The sequence below is a fragment of the Pan paniscus genome, chromosome 6 (genome assembly GCF_029289425.2).
Source record: "Pan paniscus chromosome 6, NHGRI_mPanPan1-v2.0_pri, whole genome shotgun sequence".
NCBI classification, from domain to species: Eukaryota; Metazoa; Chordata; class Mammalia; order Primates; family Hominidae; genus Pan; species Pan paniscus.
The window spans coordinates 5,799,729-5,815,531 of NC_073255.2; the positions used below are offsets into that span (position 1 = coordinate 5,799,729).

The 15,803-nt window shown below is 51.9% G+C and overlaps 1 protein-coding gene across 50 annotated transcripts in view; it reads left to right on the plus strand.

Annotated features, from left to right (window-relative positions):
- Window positions 1-15,803, plus strand: part of SUN1 (Sad1 and UNC84 domain containing 1) — a 61,481-nt gene that overhangs the window by 43,220 nt on the left and 2,458 nt on the right. For 49 of the 50 annotated variants that reach the window (XM_034963435.2, XM_063606164.1, XM_034963438.2 and 46 more), the window contains 4 exons: window positions 1,199-1,453; window positions 4,255-4,339; window positions 8,878-8,993; window positions 12,722-12,889. In XM_034963435.2, the coding sequence (XP_034819326.2) occupies window positions 1,199-1,453; window positions 4,255-4,339; window positions 8,878-8,993; window positions 12,722-12,889 (624 nt within the window). Of the gene's footprint in view, window positions 1-1,198; window positions 1,454-4,254; window positions 4,340-8,877; window positions 8,994-12,721; window positions 12,890-15,803 lie in introns of those variants that run through there. The other variant, XM_034963448.3, reaches the window with a different exon arrangement.

Genomic DNA, 15,803 nt, shown 5'->3' on the forward strand with positions numbered 1-15,803 from the left:
TGAGGTCAGAAGTTCAAGACCAGCCTGGCCAACATGGTGAAACCGCGTCTCTACTAAAAATACAAAATTAGCCGGGTGTGGTTGTGGGTGCCTGTAATCTCAGCTACTTGGGAGGCTGAGGCAGGAGAATCGCTTGAACCCAGGAGGTGGAGGTTGCAGTGAGCCAAGATCACGCCACTGCACTCCAGCCTGGGCGACAGAGCAAGACTCCGTCTCAAAAAAAAAAAAAAAAAAAAAAAAAGAGAGAAAAAGCATGCCACCGTGCTATCAGGGAGCTGAGTCCTACTGATGGGACTTGCAGATTACAGTGGGCTCTCATCTTTAGTCTGCAGGCCCACGAGGACGATGGCTGCTATCAGCGCTGGCTGAGGCAGTGGGCTTTTCCCTGGCCAGGAGGACTGTCATCAACTACGGCCTCTGGGGGAAAATCTTAGGATATTAACCAGTGACAAATACATGCACTCTTTGAAATGAGCAACCACGCCCTTGGGAATCATCCTACAGAAATAAAGGCACCAGTACAGAGGCCACACAGGCAGGAGGGTCAGCGCTGGGAAGTTAGTGTGGGGAGGAGTGAGGGTAGAAAGCAGCTACGTGCCACTGTTAGGGGGTGTGGGCTAGAGAAGGGTGTGTCCACACGTGGAATGTGGGAGGGCAGCTGTGATGAACGGTCGTGTCCTAGGAGGCTTTGCCCTCTCCTTCACGGTCTGTTGTTATGAAGCAAGAAGAGAAAGGTATACACATATGTGTTTGTGTGCTTAGAAATAACATGGGGTGTATTTAGCTTACATAAAGCTATAATTTAGGTTCATTTATATGACTGTTTTCTTATCAGACCAAGTTTGTTGATGGCAGGGCCTCTCCGATGCACCTGTGCGCCTCGCTGCGGGGTGCCCGGTGGGTGCTTGCGGGATGGACACGCACCTCCAGAGGGTGTGGACATGCCCCACTATGTCCTTCAGCTCCTAGGATGCAGGTCGCACACATCCCACGAGCTCACCTATTTCTGTTTTTTTTAACGTGGTCCTGCATTATTGGAGGGGTTATTAAATTTAATATGAAGGAAAACACTGTCACAATGACATTCTAGATTTTGAGAGGATATATAATTCTTCTGAGGTATCTAAGATAATGGACCCGAAGAGTGGAAGTGATTTAGTTAAAATAGGACATTTGTGTCCGTCTGCTGTTTTACTAGGTGGACGTGCAAGTCAGAGAAATGGTGAAACTCCTGTTTTCCGAAGATCAGCAAGGCGGTTCTCTGGAACAGCTGCTGCAGAGGTTCTCATCACAGTTTGTGAGCAAAGGCGACTTGCACACGATGCTGCGAGACCTGCAGCTGCAGATCCTGCGGAACGTCACCCACCACGTTTCCGTGACCAAGCGGCTCCCAACCTCAGAAGCCGTGGTGTCTGCTGTGAGCGAGGCGGGGGCGTCTGGAATAACAGAGGCGGTGAGTCGGCGAGTCGGCGGCAAGAGATGCTTACAGTCCATTCTGTGCTGAGACTGAAGACCTAGCTGTGAGGTGTGGATGTTGATGTCTTGTTTTAAGAGTGGTCTGGCTGGGGTGTGCTTAGCTGACGTAAGTGAGATGAGACGTGCCTGGGCAGTGCCGTGTGTGGAGGGGCACCTGTGCGGTGAGCTTCAGCTCTTGCTGTCAGTGTCATTACTGAGCTGCTTCTTGGGAGTTCTTTATACTTTGTGAATCTTTTTGTCCCAAAGAGCCTATCTGCCTGTGTGGTGGCCACACCTCTGCAGTTCCATGAAAGTCTCTCCGTGTATTAGTCTGTTCCCCATCTGCCTCTGTGGTGGCCACACCTCTGCAGTTCCATGAAAGTCTCTCCGTGTATTAGTCTGTTCCCCATCTGCCTCTGTGGTGGCCACACCTCTGCAGTTCCATGAAAGTCTCTCCGTGTATTAGTCTGTTCCCCATCTGCCTCTGTGGTGGCCACACCTCTGCAGTTCCATGAAAGTCTCTCCGTGTATTAGTCTGTTCATCTGCCTCTGTGGTGGCCACACCTCTGCAGTTCCATGAAAGTCTCTCCGTGTATTAGTCTGTTCCCCATCTGCCTCTGTGGTGGCCACACCTCTGCAGTTCCATGAAAGTCTCTCCGTGTATTAGTCTGTTCCCCATCTGCCTCTGTGGTGGCCACACCTCTGCAGTTCCATGAAAGTCTCTCCGTGTATTAGTCTGTTCCCCATCTGCCTGTGTGGTGGCCACACCTTCTGCAGTTCCATGAAAGTCTCTCCGTGTATTAGTCTGTTCCCCATCTGCCTGTGTGGTGGCCACACCTTCTGCAGTTCCATGAAAGTCTCTCCGTGTATTAGTCTGTTCCCCATCTGCCTCTGTGGTGGCCACACCTCTGCAGTTCCATGAAAATCCGTGTATTAGTCTGTTCCCCATCTGCCTCTGTGGTGGCCACACCTCTGCAGTTCCATGAAAATCCGTGTATTAGTCTGTTCCCCATCTGCCTCTGTGGTGGCCACACCTCTGCAGTTCCATGAAAGTCTCTCCGTGTATTAGTCTGTTCCCCATCTGCCTCTGTGGTGGCCACACCTCTGCAGTTCCATGAAAGTCTCTCCGTGTATTAGTCTGTTCCCCATCTGCCTCTGTGGTGGCCACACCTCTGCAGTTCCATGAAAGTCTCTCCGTGTATTAGTCTGTTCCCCATCTGCCTCTGTGGTGGCCACACCTCTGCAGTTCCATGAAAGTCTCTCCGTGTATTAGTCTGTTCCCCATCTGCCTCTGTGGTGGCCACACCTTCTGCAGTTCCATGAAAGTCTCTCCGTGTATTAGTCTGTTCCCCATCTGCCTGTGTGGTGGCCACACCTTCTGCAGTTCCATGAAAGTCTCTCCGTGTATTAGTCTGTTCCCCATCTGCCTGTGTGGTGGCCACACCTTCTGCAGTTCCATGAAAGTCTCTCCGTGTATTAGTCTGTTCCCCATCTGCCTCTGTGGTGGCCACACCTCTGCAGTTCCATGAAAATCCGTGTATTAGTCTGTTCCCCATCTGCCTCTGTGGTGGCCACACCTCTGCAGTTCCATGAAAATCCGTGTATTAGTCTGTTCCCCATCTGCCTCTGTGGTGGCCACACCTCTGCAGTTCCATGAAAGTCTCTCCGTGTATTAGTCTGTTCCCCATCTGCCTCTGTGGTGGCCACACCTCTGCAGTTCCATGAAAGTCTCTCCGTGTATTAGTCTGTTCCCCATCTGCCTCTGTGGTGGCCACACCTCTGCAGTTCCATGAAAGTCTCTCCGTGTATTAGTCTGTTCCCCATCTGCCTCTGTGGTGGCCACACCTCTGCAGTTCCATGAAAATCCGTGTATTAGTCTGTTCCCCATCTGCCTCTGTGGTGGCCACACCTCTGCAGTTCCATGAAAATCCGTGTATTAGTCTGTTCCCCATCTGCCTCTGTGGTGGCCACACCTCTGCAGTTCCATGAAAATCCGTGTATTAGTCTGTTCCCCATCTGCCTGTGTGGTGGCCACACCTCTGCAGTTCCATGAAAATCCGTGTATTAGTCTGTTCCCCATCTGCCTGTGTGGTGGCCACACCTCTGCAGTTCCATGAAAGTCTCTCCGTGTATTAGTCTGTTCTCACGCTGGGCAATTTAGAAAGGATCATTGACTCACAGTTGCACATGGCTACAGAAGCCTCACAATCATGGGGGAAGGTGAACGAGGAGCAAAGTCGTGTCTTACATGGCAGCAGACAAGAGAGTGTATGCGAGGGAACTCCCTTTATAAAACCATCAGATCTCCCGAGACTATCACGAGAACAGCACGGGAGAAACCCCCACCATGACTCAGTTACCCCCACCCGCTCCCTGCCACAATGTGGGAATTATGGGAGCTGCAATTCAAGATGAGATTTGGTTGGGACACAGCCAAACCCTATCACTCAGTAATGCCTAAATTCCCAGAATTTCCTGTGTTCCAGGCTTGAATTCTCATCCTTGCTTTATTTGTGTTTTATGGCATCTGGGGGATTTTTCTGGTTCAAAGATTGATGGTGGCCATGGCTGAGACCTGGGGGAAGAGGCCTCGTGCCCTCCCATCTCCATCTGATGGCCTTGGCAGTCAGGCGCAGGACTGGAGTGTGGAGTTGACTTCCGCCATGCCTAGGAACCCTACATAGTTTCCATTGAGAAGATGCTCTAATGTAAGTGTCTGGTCCTCATCCATGGCACTAAAACCCACGTCTCTCCTCTCCTGTTCTGGTGTTTGGTCTTCCGTCCCTCGTGTCTGTCCAGCAAGCACGTGCCATCGTGAACAACGCCTTGAAGCTGTATTCCCAAGATAAGACCGGGATGGTGGACTTTGCTCTGGAATCTGGTGGTGAGTAAATAGACGTTCTGATTACTAAGTTAGATGATCACCTGTCAGCAGGGGTGTGCACTTGAGAGGCTGTTGCCTACCCCACTTCCAGCAGTAAGGACTCCTAACTTCTAAACATCTGAGAAAGGGAGCATGATTCTGGGCATGACCCTGGTGTTCTTTCTTCCTGGCCAGTTGTGTTTGGGGGGCACAAGTTCTCCCTGGAAGGGCTGGGGGTGCATGCTTGTGGCTAAGTCAAGGTTCACAGCACAGAAAGTGTGCTCGACTGTTCACTCTCTCCTGTGCTGTGATCGGGGATTGTTCAGTGCCTTCAGGAGAGACTCAGCAGTGACCACACAGCTCTCCCCGAGGGCGTCCACTCAGCAGCAAGACAGACCGAGAGCAGAAGCAGGCTAAGCAGATGGAATGATGGGGGCTGTGTTTCAGGACCTCAGAGAAATACAAAGGCCGCCGTGGACGGGGTCTGGGAAACCCTGCAGGGGCACAAGCCTAGGCCAGACCTCTTGGGGCAGATGCATTTGAAAATCAGCATCGCAGCTGAGGAAAGTCCTGGGGTCCACACAGCCCACTCCGTGGTGAGTGAGGCAGCACACCTGCATCAGACACGAGCATTTCCAAAAGAAACGTGAGAGGAGAGCTAGACCTGCTTCACGTCCGCTCAGGGAAGGTGTGCACCACACCTGTTACAGAAATCAAAATCTTGGTTTTCTGAATTTTTTAAACGTAGGATTTGCAAATGTGGGCTGGGGGACTCACATCACTCAGAAGATGCTGTGTTCAGTACGCGTTAGTGTGTGGAGGGGCTGGAGAGCCTGCAGGGCAGGAGAGATTTCTAAAACCCATGATGATGTAGGGCTGGGTAGGGACTCTGCCATGTGGTTGTGCAGGATCCTAATCCCATTAGTACGGGAGCAGCTGGGTTTGATTTCAGTCATTTGCCACCCTCTGAGTTCTTTCTGTGGTGGCAGCAGACTGAAGTCATAATAAAAATGGCTGGATTCTTCCAAATGGTAGACAGACATCAACAAGGCTACTGGTGTGATCGGTGTGTGTTTGTTTAAAATGACCTTTTTAGAATATTAAGTGCTTTTAGTTATATATTTTGAAATTCAGTGATTTAGGAAGAAATTATTTTCCATTAAGAGGCATCAATTGACATGAACCATACAGTTTGGGCTGAGAGATGTCATTTATTCTTAAAACCCTAGTGAATCCTTACAGGTTTGTGTGTACCTCAGAACACTGGTAATCCTGATGAGGCTGCACTGAAGGTTGCATTATTGAAGAAAACATTGATTGACACTTTGTGAGTTAGTTAAAAAGATAATTCAGTGGTTTAGAAATTCAGATCTCAATCAGCTACATTAAAATCCCCTGGTTTTCCTGTTTAAAACATCAGTTTCCGGCCAGGCGCAGTGGCTCACGTCTGTAATCCCAGCACTTTAGGAGACCAAGGCAGGCAGATCACAAGGTCAGGAGATCCTGGCTGACACGGTGAAACCCCTTCTCTACTAAAAATACAAAAAATTAGCTGGGTGTGGTGGTGGGCGCCTGTAGTCCCAGCTACTTGGGAGGCTAAGGCAGGAGAATGGCATGAACCCGGGAGGCGGAGCTTGCAGTAAGCTGAGATCGTGCCACTGCACTCCAGCCTGGGTGACAGAGCGAGACTCCATCTCAAAAACAAAAAACAAAAAAAACCCATCAGTTTCTGCCTCTCCTGCCTGTGGTTCACCAGTGCCAGGGCCCCTGGAGTGCCGCCCTCCCGAGTTTGCCCTTGCTGCCCGGCGCATTCACCAGCGCCAGGGCCCCTGGAGTGCCGCCCTCCCGAGCTCGCCCTTGCTGCCCGGCATTCACCAGCGCCAGGGCCCCTGGAGTGCCGCCCTCCCGAGCTCGCCCTTGCTGCCCGGCATTCACCAGCGCCAGGGCCCCTGGAGTGCCGCCCTCCCGAGCTCGCCCTTGCTGCCCGGGGTTGTGTGCTGCCTTCAGGGCCAACTTGGTTTTTGTTTCTTGGGGGTTTTTTGTCCTGCTTTGACAACAACATTCTGCCTGTCCTGTATCCTACTAAGGGCCAAACTGGACTTGTTTTTTATGCTTCCTCTTATTATTGAGATGTAATTCACACAAAAATTCAGCATTTTTAAATGTACAGCTCCGTGGTTATTAACATATTCACAGTGCAGCCATCACCACTGCCTTACCCCAGAATCTTTCTCACCCCAGCTAGAAACCCTGTGCCGCAAGCAGGCATCCTCACAGCCCCAGCCTTTTCACTATAATTGGTAATTATTGTGACGGAAGGTCTGCTCTTCAGGGCCTGAGAGCTCACCTGCTGGGTGACACCAGGCTCAATCGGATGCTTTATTCTTCATTGAGAAAAACCAACAAAAAGTTCATTTGGAGTAGCTGTCTCTCTAGCAGTAGTGGGGGAAGGCCAGTATTTTAAGAATTTCCCAGTTTCAGTAAGTAAAAATTGTGTGTCCTAAAGCAGTTGTAAACTCTTAACACTCAATTTGAGAAAGTACAATTAATTAAGAAAAGGACTAGTCTAAAAGTAGGAGGTTCTTTGTATATGTAAAAACTTGAGAAGTTTAAAAACACTTTTTTTATCCGAAAATATTTATTAGCTGGTATTAGATAATATCCTTCATCATTTTCAAACTTATGTATTTTAATGGCTTCTTAACTAATTATCTATTTTTTAATTTTTGTGGGTACATAGGTGCACATATTTATGCGGTATATATTTTGATACAGGCATGCAATGTGAAGTAAGTACATCATGAAAAATGGGGTACCCATCCCCTCCAGCATTTATCCTTTGAGTTACAAACAAAAATACTCCAAGTTATTTAAAAATGCACAATTAGGCCAGGTGTAGTGGCTCATGCCTGTAATCCCAGCACTCTGGGAGGCTGAGGCGGGCAGATCACCTGAGGTTGGGAGTTTGAGACCACCCTGACCAACATAGAGAAACCCCGTCTCTACTAAAAAAATTATCCGGGTGTGGTGGCACATGCCTGTAATCCCAGCTACTCAGGAGGCTGAGGCAGGAGAATCGCTTGAACCTGGGTGGTGGAGGTTGTGTTGAGCCGAGATCGTACCATTGCACTCGAGCCTGGGCAACAAGAGCAAAACTTTATCTCAAAAAAAAAAAAAAAAAGCACAATGAAGTTCACTACAGTCACCCTGTTCTGCTATTATATAGTAGGTCTTACGCATTTATTTTTCGTAGAGACAAAGAGTCTCGCTCTGTCACCCAGGCTGGAGTGCAATGGCGCAATCTCGGCTCGCCGCAACCTCTGCCTCCCGGCTTCAAGCGATTCTCCTGCCTCGGCCTCTCGAGTAGCTGGGACTACAGGGGCGCGTCACCACGCCCGGCTAATTTTCATATTTTTAGTAGAGATGGAGTTTCACCATGTTGGTCAGGCTGGTCTGGAACTCTTGACCTCAGGTGATCCACCCACCTCGGCCTCCCAAAGTACTGGGATTACAGGCGTGAGCCACTGCACTCTGCCTCATTCTTTTTTTTTCTGGACCCATTAACCATCCCCACTTTCCCTGAGCCCCAACTCCCCTTCCCAGTCTCTGGTACCACCCTTCTACCCTCTCTGTCCATGAATTCAATGGTTTTGGTTTTTAAATAAGTGAGAACATGGGATGTTTGTCTTTCTATGCCTGGCTTATTTCACTTAACATAGTGACCTCTGGTAGCCATACATGTTTTTGCAAATGACAGGCTCGCTGTATCACCCAGGCTGGAGTCAGTGACGTGATCTCGGCTCACTACCGGTTCAAGCGATTCTCCTGCCCAGCCTCCCAAGTAGCTGGGATTACAGGTGCCCGCCACCATGCCCGGCTAATTTGTGTATTTTTAGCAGAGATGGGGTTTTGCTATGGGGTTGGCCAGGCTGGTCTGGAACTCCTGACCTCAAGTGATCCACCGGCCTCGGCCTCCCAAAGTGCTGGGATTACAAGTGTGAGCCACTGCACCTGGCCTGCTCTCACTGTTTTTTATGGCTGAATAGTACTCCATTGTGTATATGTACCCCATTTTCCTCATGCATTCATCTGTTAATGGACATTGAGGTTGCTTCCAGATGTGAGCTACTGTAAACAAGCAGTGCTGCACAAAGATAGAAGTGCAGGTCTGCCTTCAGTAGACTGCCTTCCTTTCTGTCGGGGGTGCACCCAGGAGTGGCATTGCCGGATCATATGGTAGCTCTGCTTTTAGTTTTCTTGGGGACCTCCAAACCACTCTCCATGGTGGTTGTACTCATTTCCATCCCACCAACAGCGCGTGAGGGTTCCCTTTCTCCACATCCTCGCCAGCATTTGTTACTGCCTGTCTTTAGGATAGAAGCCATTGTAACTGGGGGGAGAAGAGATCTCATTGTAGTTTTTACTTGCATTTCTCTGAATATCAGTGATGTCGAGCACTTTTCTTGGAAACATTTTGAATAGATCCTGAAGTGGTGCAGTACTATTGCTTCCAAAATGGTGGAACTGGACACTGAGACCGATCTGAACTTTGCTTTAAGGTGGCAGCATCTTGAGTACTCGCTGTTCTGAAACTTACGAAACCAAAACGGCGCTGATGAGTCTGTTTGGGATCCCGCTGTGGTACTTCTCGCAGTCCCCGCGCGTGGTCATCCAGGTGAGTGGCCGCCGGTGGCCGGAGCTGCTCCTCTTCAGCGAGGACTCTGTTAGTGTTCACAGGTCGTAGGTCCACAGCTCCGTGGAACTTGGTTAAGATGAACACGTCTGTGGAACTGGTACCACAAGAAGCGGCAGCGTTCCCACACCGAGGAGTCCCCGGTGTCCCCGTGCAGCCTCCACGCCACACATCTGTTGGCTTGGGTTTAGCGTCACACAGATGGGACCGTGTGGCACATGCTGGTCCTGTCAGCCTTCCTCCCTCCCTCTTTTGGGTGTTCCAGCCATGGTGTTGTGAGTGGCAGCTGTTCCTGCTCGGGCCGTGGGTCTTCCGTCACGAGAGTGGCAGCTGTGCTTTCTCGGTGTTGAGAGACAATAGGTGGGGAGGCCCTAGCGGTCGGCATGGGCCTTCGCCCCCCGTCTCCCGGGCCTTCGCCCCCCGTCTCCCGGGCCTTCGCCCCCCGTCTCCCGGGCCTTCGCCCCCCCGTCTCCCCGGCCTTCACCACCCCCGTCTCCCCGGGCCTTCGCCCCCACTGTCTCCCCACCATCTCCGTGGGCCTTCGCCCCCGCCCCCCGCCCCCCGTCCCAGCGGGCCTTCACCCCCACCGTCTCCCTGGGCCTTCGCCCACCCCTCCCCGCCCCCTTCTCCCTGGGCCTTCAGTCCCCGTCTCGTGGACCTTCTGCTGTGGTCCTCGTTGTGCACTGCTTTTCTGTGGCTTCATTTAATACTTTATACTATTGGCTGTACAAGTTTAAAGCACTAAAGGATGGAGAATTTAAATAGATTTATTTTGCCTCAGTACTCAAATCCTGCCTCATATTCATGACATGTTTTGAAGAAAAATCCAATAATTACTTGTATGTGGAACAACGCCAAGATGTCTTTCACTTGGAAAACACAAGCCCAGCCTGAAAGAATTCATGAAGTGCCTGTGACCTGACGTTGAGGATCACGTGGGACTGTCGTCATCACGATCTCGTTCCCAGGCTGCCCCGGCAGAACTGTCCGGTCAGCGTGACTGTTTGGCTTTCTGCAGCCATCAGCACCACACGGGCTCACCAGCACCTCGCTCCTGAGGGCACAGCCGGAGCCCCTCCTCACTGCAGGCAGATGCAGCCTCTGCTGCCACGAAGCCACACAGCCCTGCGCTTGGCATGCGGCTGCTTTTTCTGTGCCAGCTCACGAGTGCCACCGGCACAGTCTGTGTTACCTGGCAGGGCCAACAGGTTTTCTGCACAGGGTTGCCACAGTGTTCCTGCATGGCGGTCCTGCTCCTGGCCATAACATCCTTCTCACAGGGCTTGGTGATCCTGACCCTCCCAGAGGAGCTCACTGGCCTGCAGTGTTGTCAGTGTGATGCTGGTGGGGATCTGGTGGTGAGAGCACAGCATGGCTTCAGTGTCTTAGAGACTGAGGGAGAGGGTCGAGCTCAGCCCTCCCCTGGCACAGTTCTCTCTCAGAAGGAAGTGCACGGTCACTGGAGGGGCAGACTTCATATAAATCACCAATCACTGTGCTGGGACTGGACTGAGAAGCTGTCGGCTCCTGGGAAGTAAAGAGAATGTTTACAGAACATAGGGACAGCAGATATAAGGGACCAGCTCCCACCCCAGGACCAAGGTGGAGCCTCGCCAGAGCGTCTCTCCAGACCGTTGGGCGGAGGGTGTGGCCCAGCTCACTGAACGTCAGGGAGGTTGCTGTGGTGCCACACGGTGGAATGTACCAGCATGCTGGGAAAGCCTGTGCACAACAGGGTGACTCACTGGGCGTTTGGCTGCAACACCCCCAAGAGGGGTACCAGGGAACCTCAGTGTCCACCCAGCACCCTGAGCTGGCAAGGGCTAGGCTCTGGGCTGGCAAAGGGAGAGCAGTTCAAGGCTCAGCTCCGTCTTCACAGCGCAGCAGAAGACGGCTTGGGGGCTGAGGGGCAGTAAAGCCACAGCTGGCATAGAGGAGAAGCCGGCGGGTACGTGCCCATCGTTCACCATCTCTTCTAAACACGAATGAAATGTGTGTGTCGTCCTCACACACCGAAGGCAGGCTGCGCGCACGGTCTCCTCCTCCGTTGCGCACAGCAACATGGCTGCCTGGGCGCGGCGTCTGCAAGTTGTCAGTCAGTCCCTGTGTGTGCCTGGGGATGCCGTGCTGCGAAGAGTGCTCTCCGGTCACATCTGCCCTGCACCTGGAGGTGGGGGTGCGATCGCAGGCCAGAGGCAGATGTGTGCGCAGCAGGCCGACCCTGCCAGGCTGTGCTTCTGGGGCTGCAGGCTGCACCGTGGCCGGGTTAGGTTAGAACGTGCATTTTCCCAGGGCGTCAGCAGCTGACCCTTGATGTCAGTCGGATGGGGGGGGGCAGTGCTGGTTCCCTGTGGTGTTGGTCGGATGGGGGGGCAGTGCTGGTTCCCTGTGGTGTTGGTCGGATGGGGGGGCAGTGCTGGTTCCCTGTGGTGTTGGTCGGATGGGGGGGCAGTGCTGGTTCCCTGTGGTGTTGGTCGGATGGGGGGGCAGTGCTGGTTCCCTGTGGTGTTGGTCGGATGGGGGAGCAGTGCTGGTTCCCTGTGGTGTTGGTCGGATGGGGGAGCAGTGCTGGTTCCCTGTGGTGTTGGTCGGATGGGGGGGCAGTGCTGGTTCCCTGTGGTGTTGGTCGGATGAGGGGGCAGTGCTGGTTCCCTGTGGTGTTGGTCGGATGGGGGGACAGTGCTGGTTCCCTGTGGTGTTGGTCGGATGGGGGGGCAGTGCTGGTTCCCTGTGGTGTTGGTCGGATGGGGGGGCAGTGCTGGTTCCCTGTGGTGTTGGTCGGATGGGGGGCAGTGCTGGTTCCCTGTGGTGTTGGTCGGATGGGGGGGCAGTGCTGGTTCCCTGTGGTGTTGGTCGGATGGGGGGGCAGTGCTGATTCTCTGTGGTGTTGGTCGGATGGGGGGGCAGTGCTGGTTCCCTGTGGTGTTGGTCGGATGGGGGGCAGTGCTGGTTCCCTGTGGTGTTGGTCGGATGGGGGGGCAGTGCTGGTTCCCTGTGGTGTTGGTCGGATGGGGGGGCAGTGCTGGTTCCCTGTGGTGTTGGTCGGATGGGGGGCAGTGCTGGTTCCCTGTGGTGTTGGTCGGATGGGGGGGCAGTGCTGGTTCCCTGTGGTGTTGGTCGGATGGGGGGGCAGTGCTGGTTCTCTGTGGTGTTGGTCGGATGGGGGGGCAGTGCTGGTTCCCTGTGGTGTTGGTCGGATGGGGGGCAGTGCTGGTTCCCTGTGGTGTTGGTCGGATGGGGGGGCAGTGCTGGTTCTCTGTGGTGTTGGTCGGATGGGGGGGCAGTGCTGGTTCCCTGTGGTGTTGGTCGGATGGGGGGCAGTGCTGGTTCCCTGTGGTGTTGGTCAGATGGGGGGCAGTGCTGGTTCCCTGTGGTGGTGTCCCTTCTTGCTGTGCAGGGTGGAGGGCATCTTCCCACGACCAAGGACCACTGACCTTCACCTTTTCTTTGAAGTATGTTGTATGTCTCACCCATTTTTCTTTAAGGTTCTGGTCGTTTTAACTTTTATACAACATATGGGTTGGAGATAGTGGCCCTCTGAGGAGTGAATTACAAATGCCTTTCCCAGCTTATCTTCGGATTTTGCTCATGGCAGTTTCTACCATGTAAAACTTATTTTTATCTCAGTATAATCAGTCTTTCCTCTTCCTGCTGCTAAGTGGGTAAGAGCATGCTCACACTCTGAGTCTTCATGTTTTTCCTTTCCCCAGCCTGACATTTACCCCGGTAACTGCTGGGCATTTAAAGGCTCCCAGGGGTACCTGGTGGTGAGGCTCTCCATGATGATCCACCCAGCCGCCTTCACTCTGGAGCACATCCCTAAGACGCTGTCGCCAACAGGCAACATCAGCAGCGCCCCCAAGGACTTCGCCGTCTATGTGAGTGCCCTTGGCCGACCCTCCTCCTCCCACACCTTCCTGGGAGTTCCCACAGATGAAAGCAAGTGACGTGAGCGCACTGGGGACGGCTGCCTCCCGCTGCCCCTCCGCCCTCTCTCAGATTCAGTGTTGAGGGGAACATTCCAGTGCTTTTCTAGGGAGGGTAACTTAGAAATGGCATATTACCTGATGTCCACTTTACATACAGTACTACACTGACCAAGGTAGACACGCCTAAGAATTTTGCTCCTCACCGCCCTTGCCAAGTTGCCTGTGAAAGGTGTTCTGGCAACTGGATGACGTGGGAGCAGCTGGCTGACAAGAAGACTGCTATGATCCCAGCCCCAGAGAAACCCACCATTCATACTGTGGTATTTTCTGGTTTCTTCACCATGCCTTTAAAAAATACAGTTGAGCCTGGAATCCCAGCACTGTGGGAGGCCAAGGTGGGCGGATCACCTGAGGTCAGGAGTTCGAGACCAGCTTGGCCAACGTGGTGAAACCCCGTCTCTACTAAAATATACAAAAAAAAAAAAAAAATGAGCCAGGCTTGGTGGCGCACGCCTGTAATCCCAGATACTTGGGAGGCTGAGGCAGAAGAATCACTTGATCTAGGAGGTGGAGGTTGCCGTGAGCTGAGATCCTGCCACTGCACTCCAGCCTGGGCAACAGAGTGAGACCCTGTCTTTAAAAAAAAAAAAAAAATTACAGTTTTGACAATAGTGTTTATGAAGCTTTAAAATTTTCATAAAATATTTCATAAAAGTATTTCTGCCTTTAAAGAAAATTGGCCAGGTGCTGTGACTCATGCCTGTAATCCTAGCACTTTGGGAGGCTGAGGTGGGTGGATCACCTGAGGTTGGGAGTTTGAGACCAGCCTGGCCAAAATGGTGAAACCCCGTCTCTACTAAAAATACAAAAATTAGCCAGGCTTATGCGTGCCTGTCATCCCAGCTATTCGGGAGGCTGAGGCATGAAGATCACTTGAACCCAGGAGGCGGAGGTCACAGTGAGCCAAGATTGAGCCCCTGCACTCCAGCCTGGGCGACAGAGCAAGACTCTGTCTCAAAAAAGGAAAGGAAAAAAAAGAGGAAATTGTATTATGAGCATTTTTCCATGGCAGGTAACACTCTTTATGGCCATCCTCGAGTAGCATCAATACCCTGTGTTTATCTGGCCGGTTCTCCTCTCACTGAGTATTTCTTTCCCTTTTCCGCTTCCCTGTGTGAGCGTCGCTCCTTTACACCTTCACTAATTAATTCCTGTGGACGAGACACTCACAGGTGGCGTCACGGTTTCAGAGGGCAGCAGCATGTTGTACGGCCGAGTCGGTGCACTGTGTTACTAGCATTTTCTTTTTCTTTTCTTTTTTTTTTTTTTTTTTTTTTGAGACGGAGTCTTGGTCTCATTGCCCAGGCTGGAATGCAGTGGCGCGATTTCAGCTCACCACAATCTCCGCCTCCCGGGTTCAAGCGATTCTCCTGCCTCAGCCTCCCAAGTAGCTGGGATTACAGGCGCGTGCCACCACGCCCGGCTAATTTTTGTGTTTTTAGTAGAGACGGGGTTTCTCCTTGTTGCTCTGGCTGGTCTCGAACTCCCAACCTCAGCCCTCTTTTTAAAATTTCTGCTAACTTGATAGGTGAAAAACAGTATTTTATTTAATCTGCATTTCTCTGTATTTCGGATGCATGCTGCCTTTTTTGTAAATTCTAGTCGTCTTTTTGTTCATTTACCTTTTGGGATCTTAGTTTCCTTATGAATATTTGAGCTTTCTAGTATGTAAATAATAATCATGTGTCATTCTGTTACAGACATACTTTCCATTGTTGCTCTTAATTTTGTATTAACACTCAGATGCCCTGAGTCTTTCAGAGGTTTTTATTTTTTGAGACCGAGTCTCACTCTGTCACCAGGCTGGAGTGCAGTGGCACGATCTCAGCTCACTGCAATGTCTGCTTCCGGGGTTCAAGCGATTCTCCTGCCTCAGCCTCCCGAGTAGCCGGGACCACAGGCACCCACCACCACACCTGGCTAACTTTTTGTAGTTTTTAGTAGAGACAGGGTTTCACCCTGTTGGCCAGGATGGTCTCAATCTCCTGACCTTCTGATCCACCCACCTCGGCCTCCCAAAGTGCTGGGATTACAGGTGTGAGCCACTGTGCCCCGCCCTGTATTTTTATTTCACTGGTGATTATCAGAGGCAGTAGTTACATCTACTCACTCGCTGGAACTTCTTCCATAGCATTTCTTATCCCTAGAAGTCCTTTCCCATTTCAAAACAGATATGCAAATAGTCCCTTGTATCTTCTGCTAGTTCTCCGACTCGGATGAAATATAACATAAAGCTTACCGTTTTAATAAGTGCACAGTCCAGCGGCGTTAAGTCCAGTCACACTGTTGTGCAGCCATCACCACTGTCATCTCCAGAGCTGCTCCATCTTCTAGTCTGAATCTCTGTCCCCATTGAACCCTGACTCCCCACACCCCAGCTTAGCCCGGCGCTCCCTTCTGCCTGCTCTCTTGCCGAAGTCGGTCTTCTGTGGCCCCTCCTCCTGCTGGTGAGGCCTCATCTCCCCGGGCTCAGCAGGTGCTCCAGAGCTTCCACCGTGAGTGCTGAGGGCAGCAGCTGAGCATGGTCTGTGTGTCGGGTAGGGTCACTTCTCTGCCACTCATTAGTGTGTCCTGTTTTGGCCTCAGTTTTCCTAATGTGTATAACGGGGAATCGTGCTGACCTCAGGACATGTCGTGGGTTACATGAAGCCCTCAACAAAACACACCCCCCTTCCTTCCAGGAAAGGCCTCGTGACTGCCATGGAGGAATGACCTTCTCTAACTGATGTGAAGGGAAATGGTCCTGTTTGCTTAGTGTTGGCTGTGGAAGGGAACGGTCCTCTCTGCTCAGTGTTATTTTTCC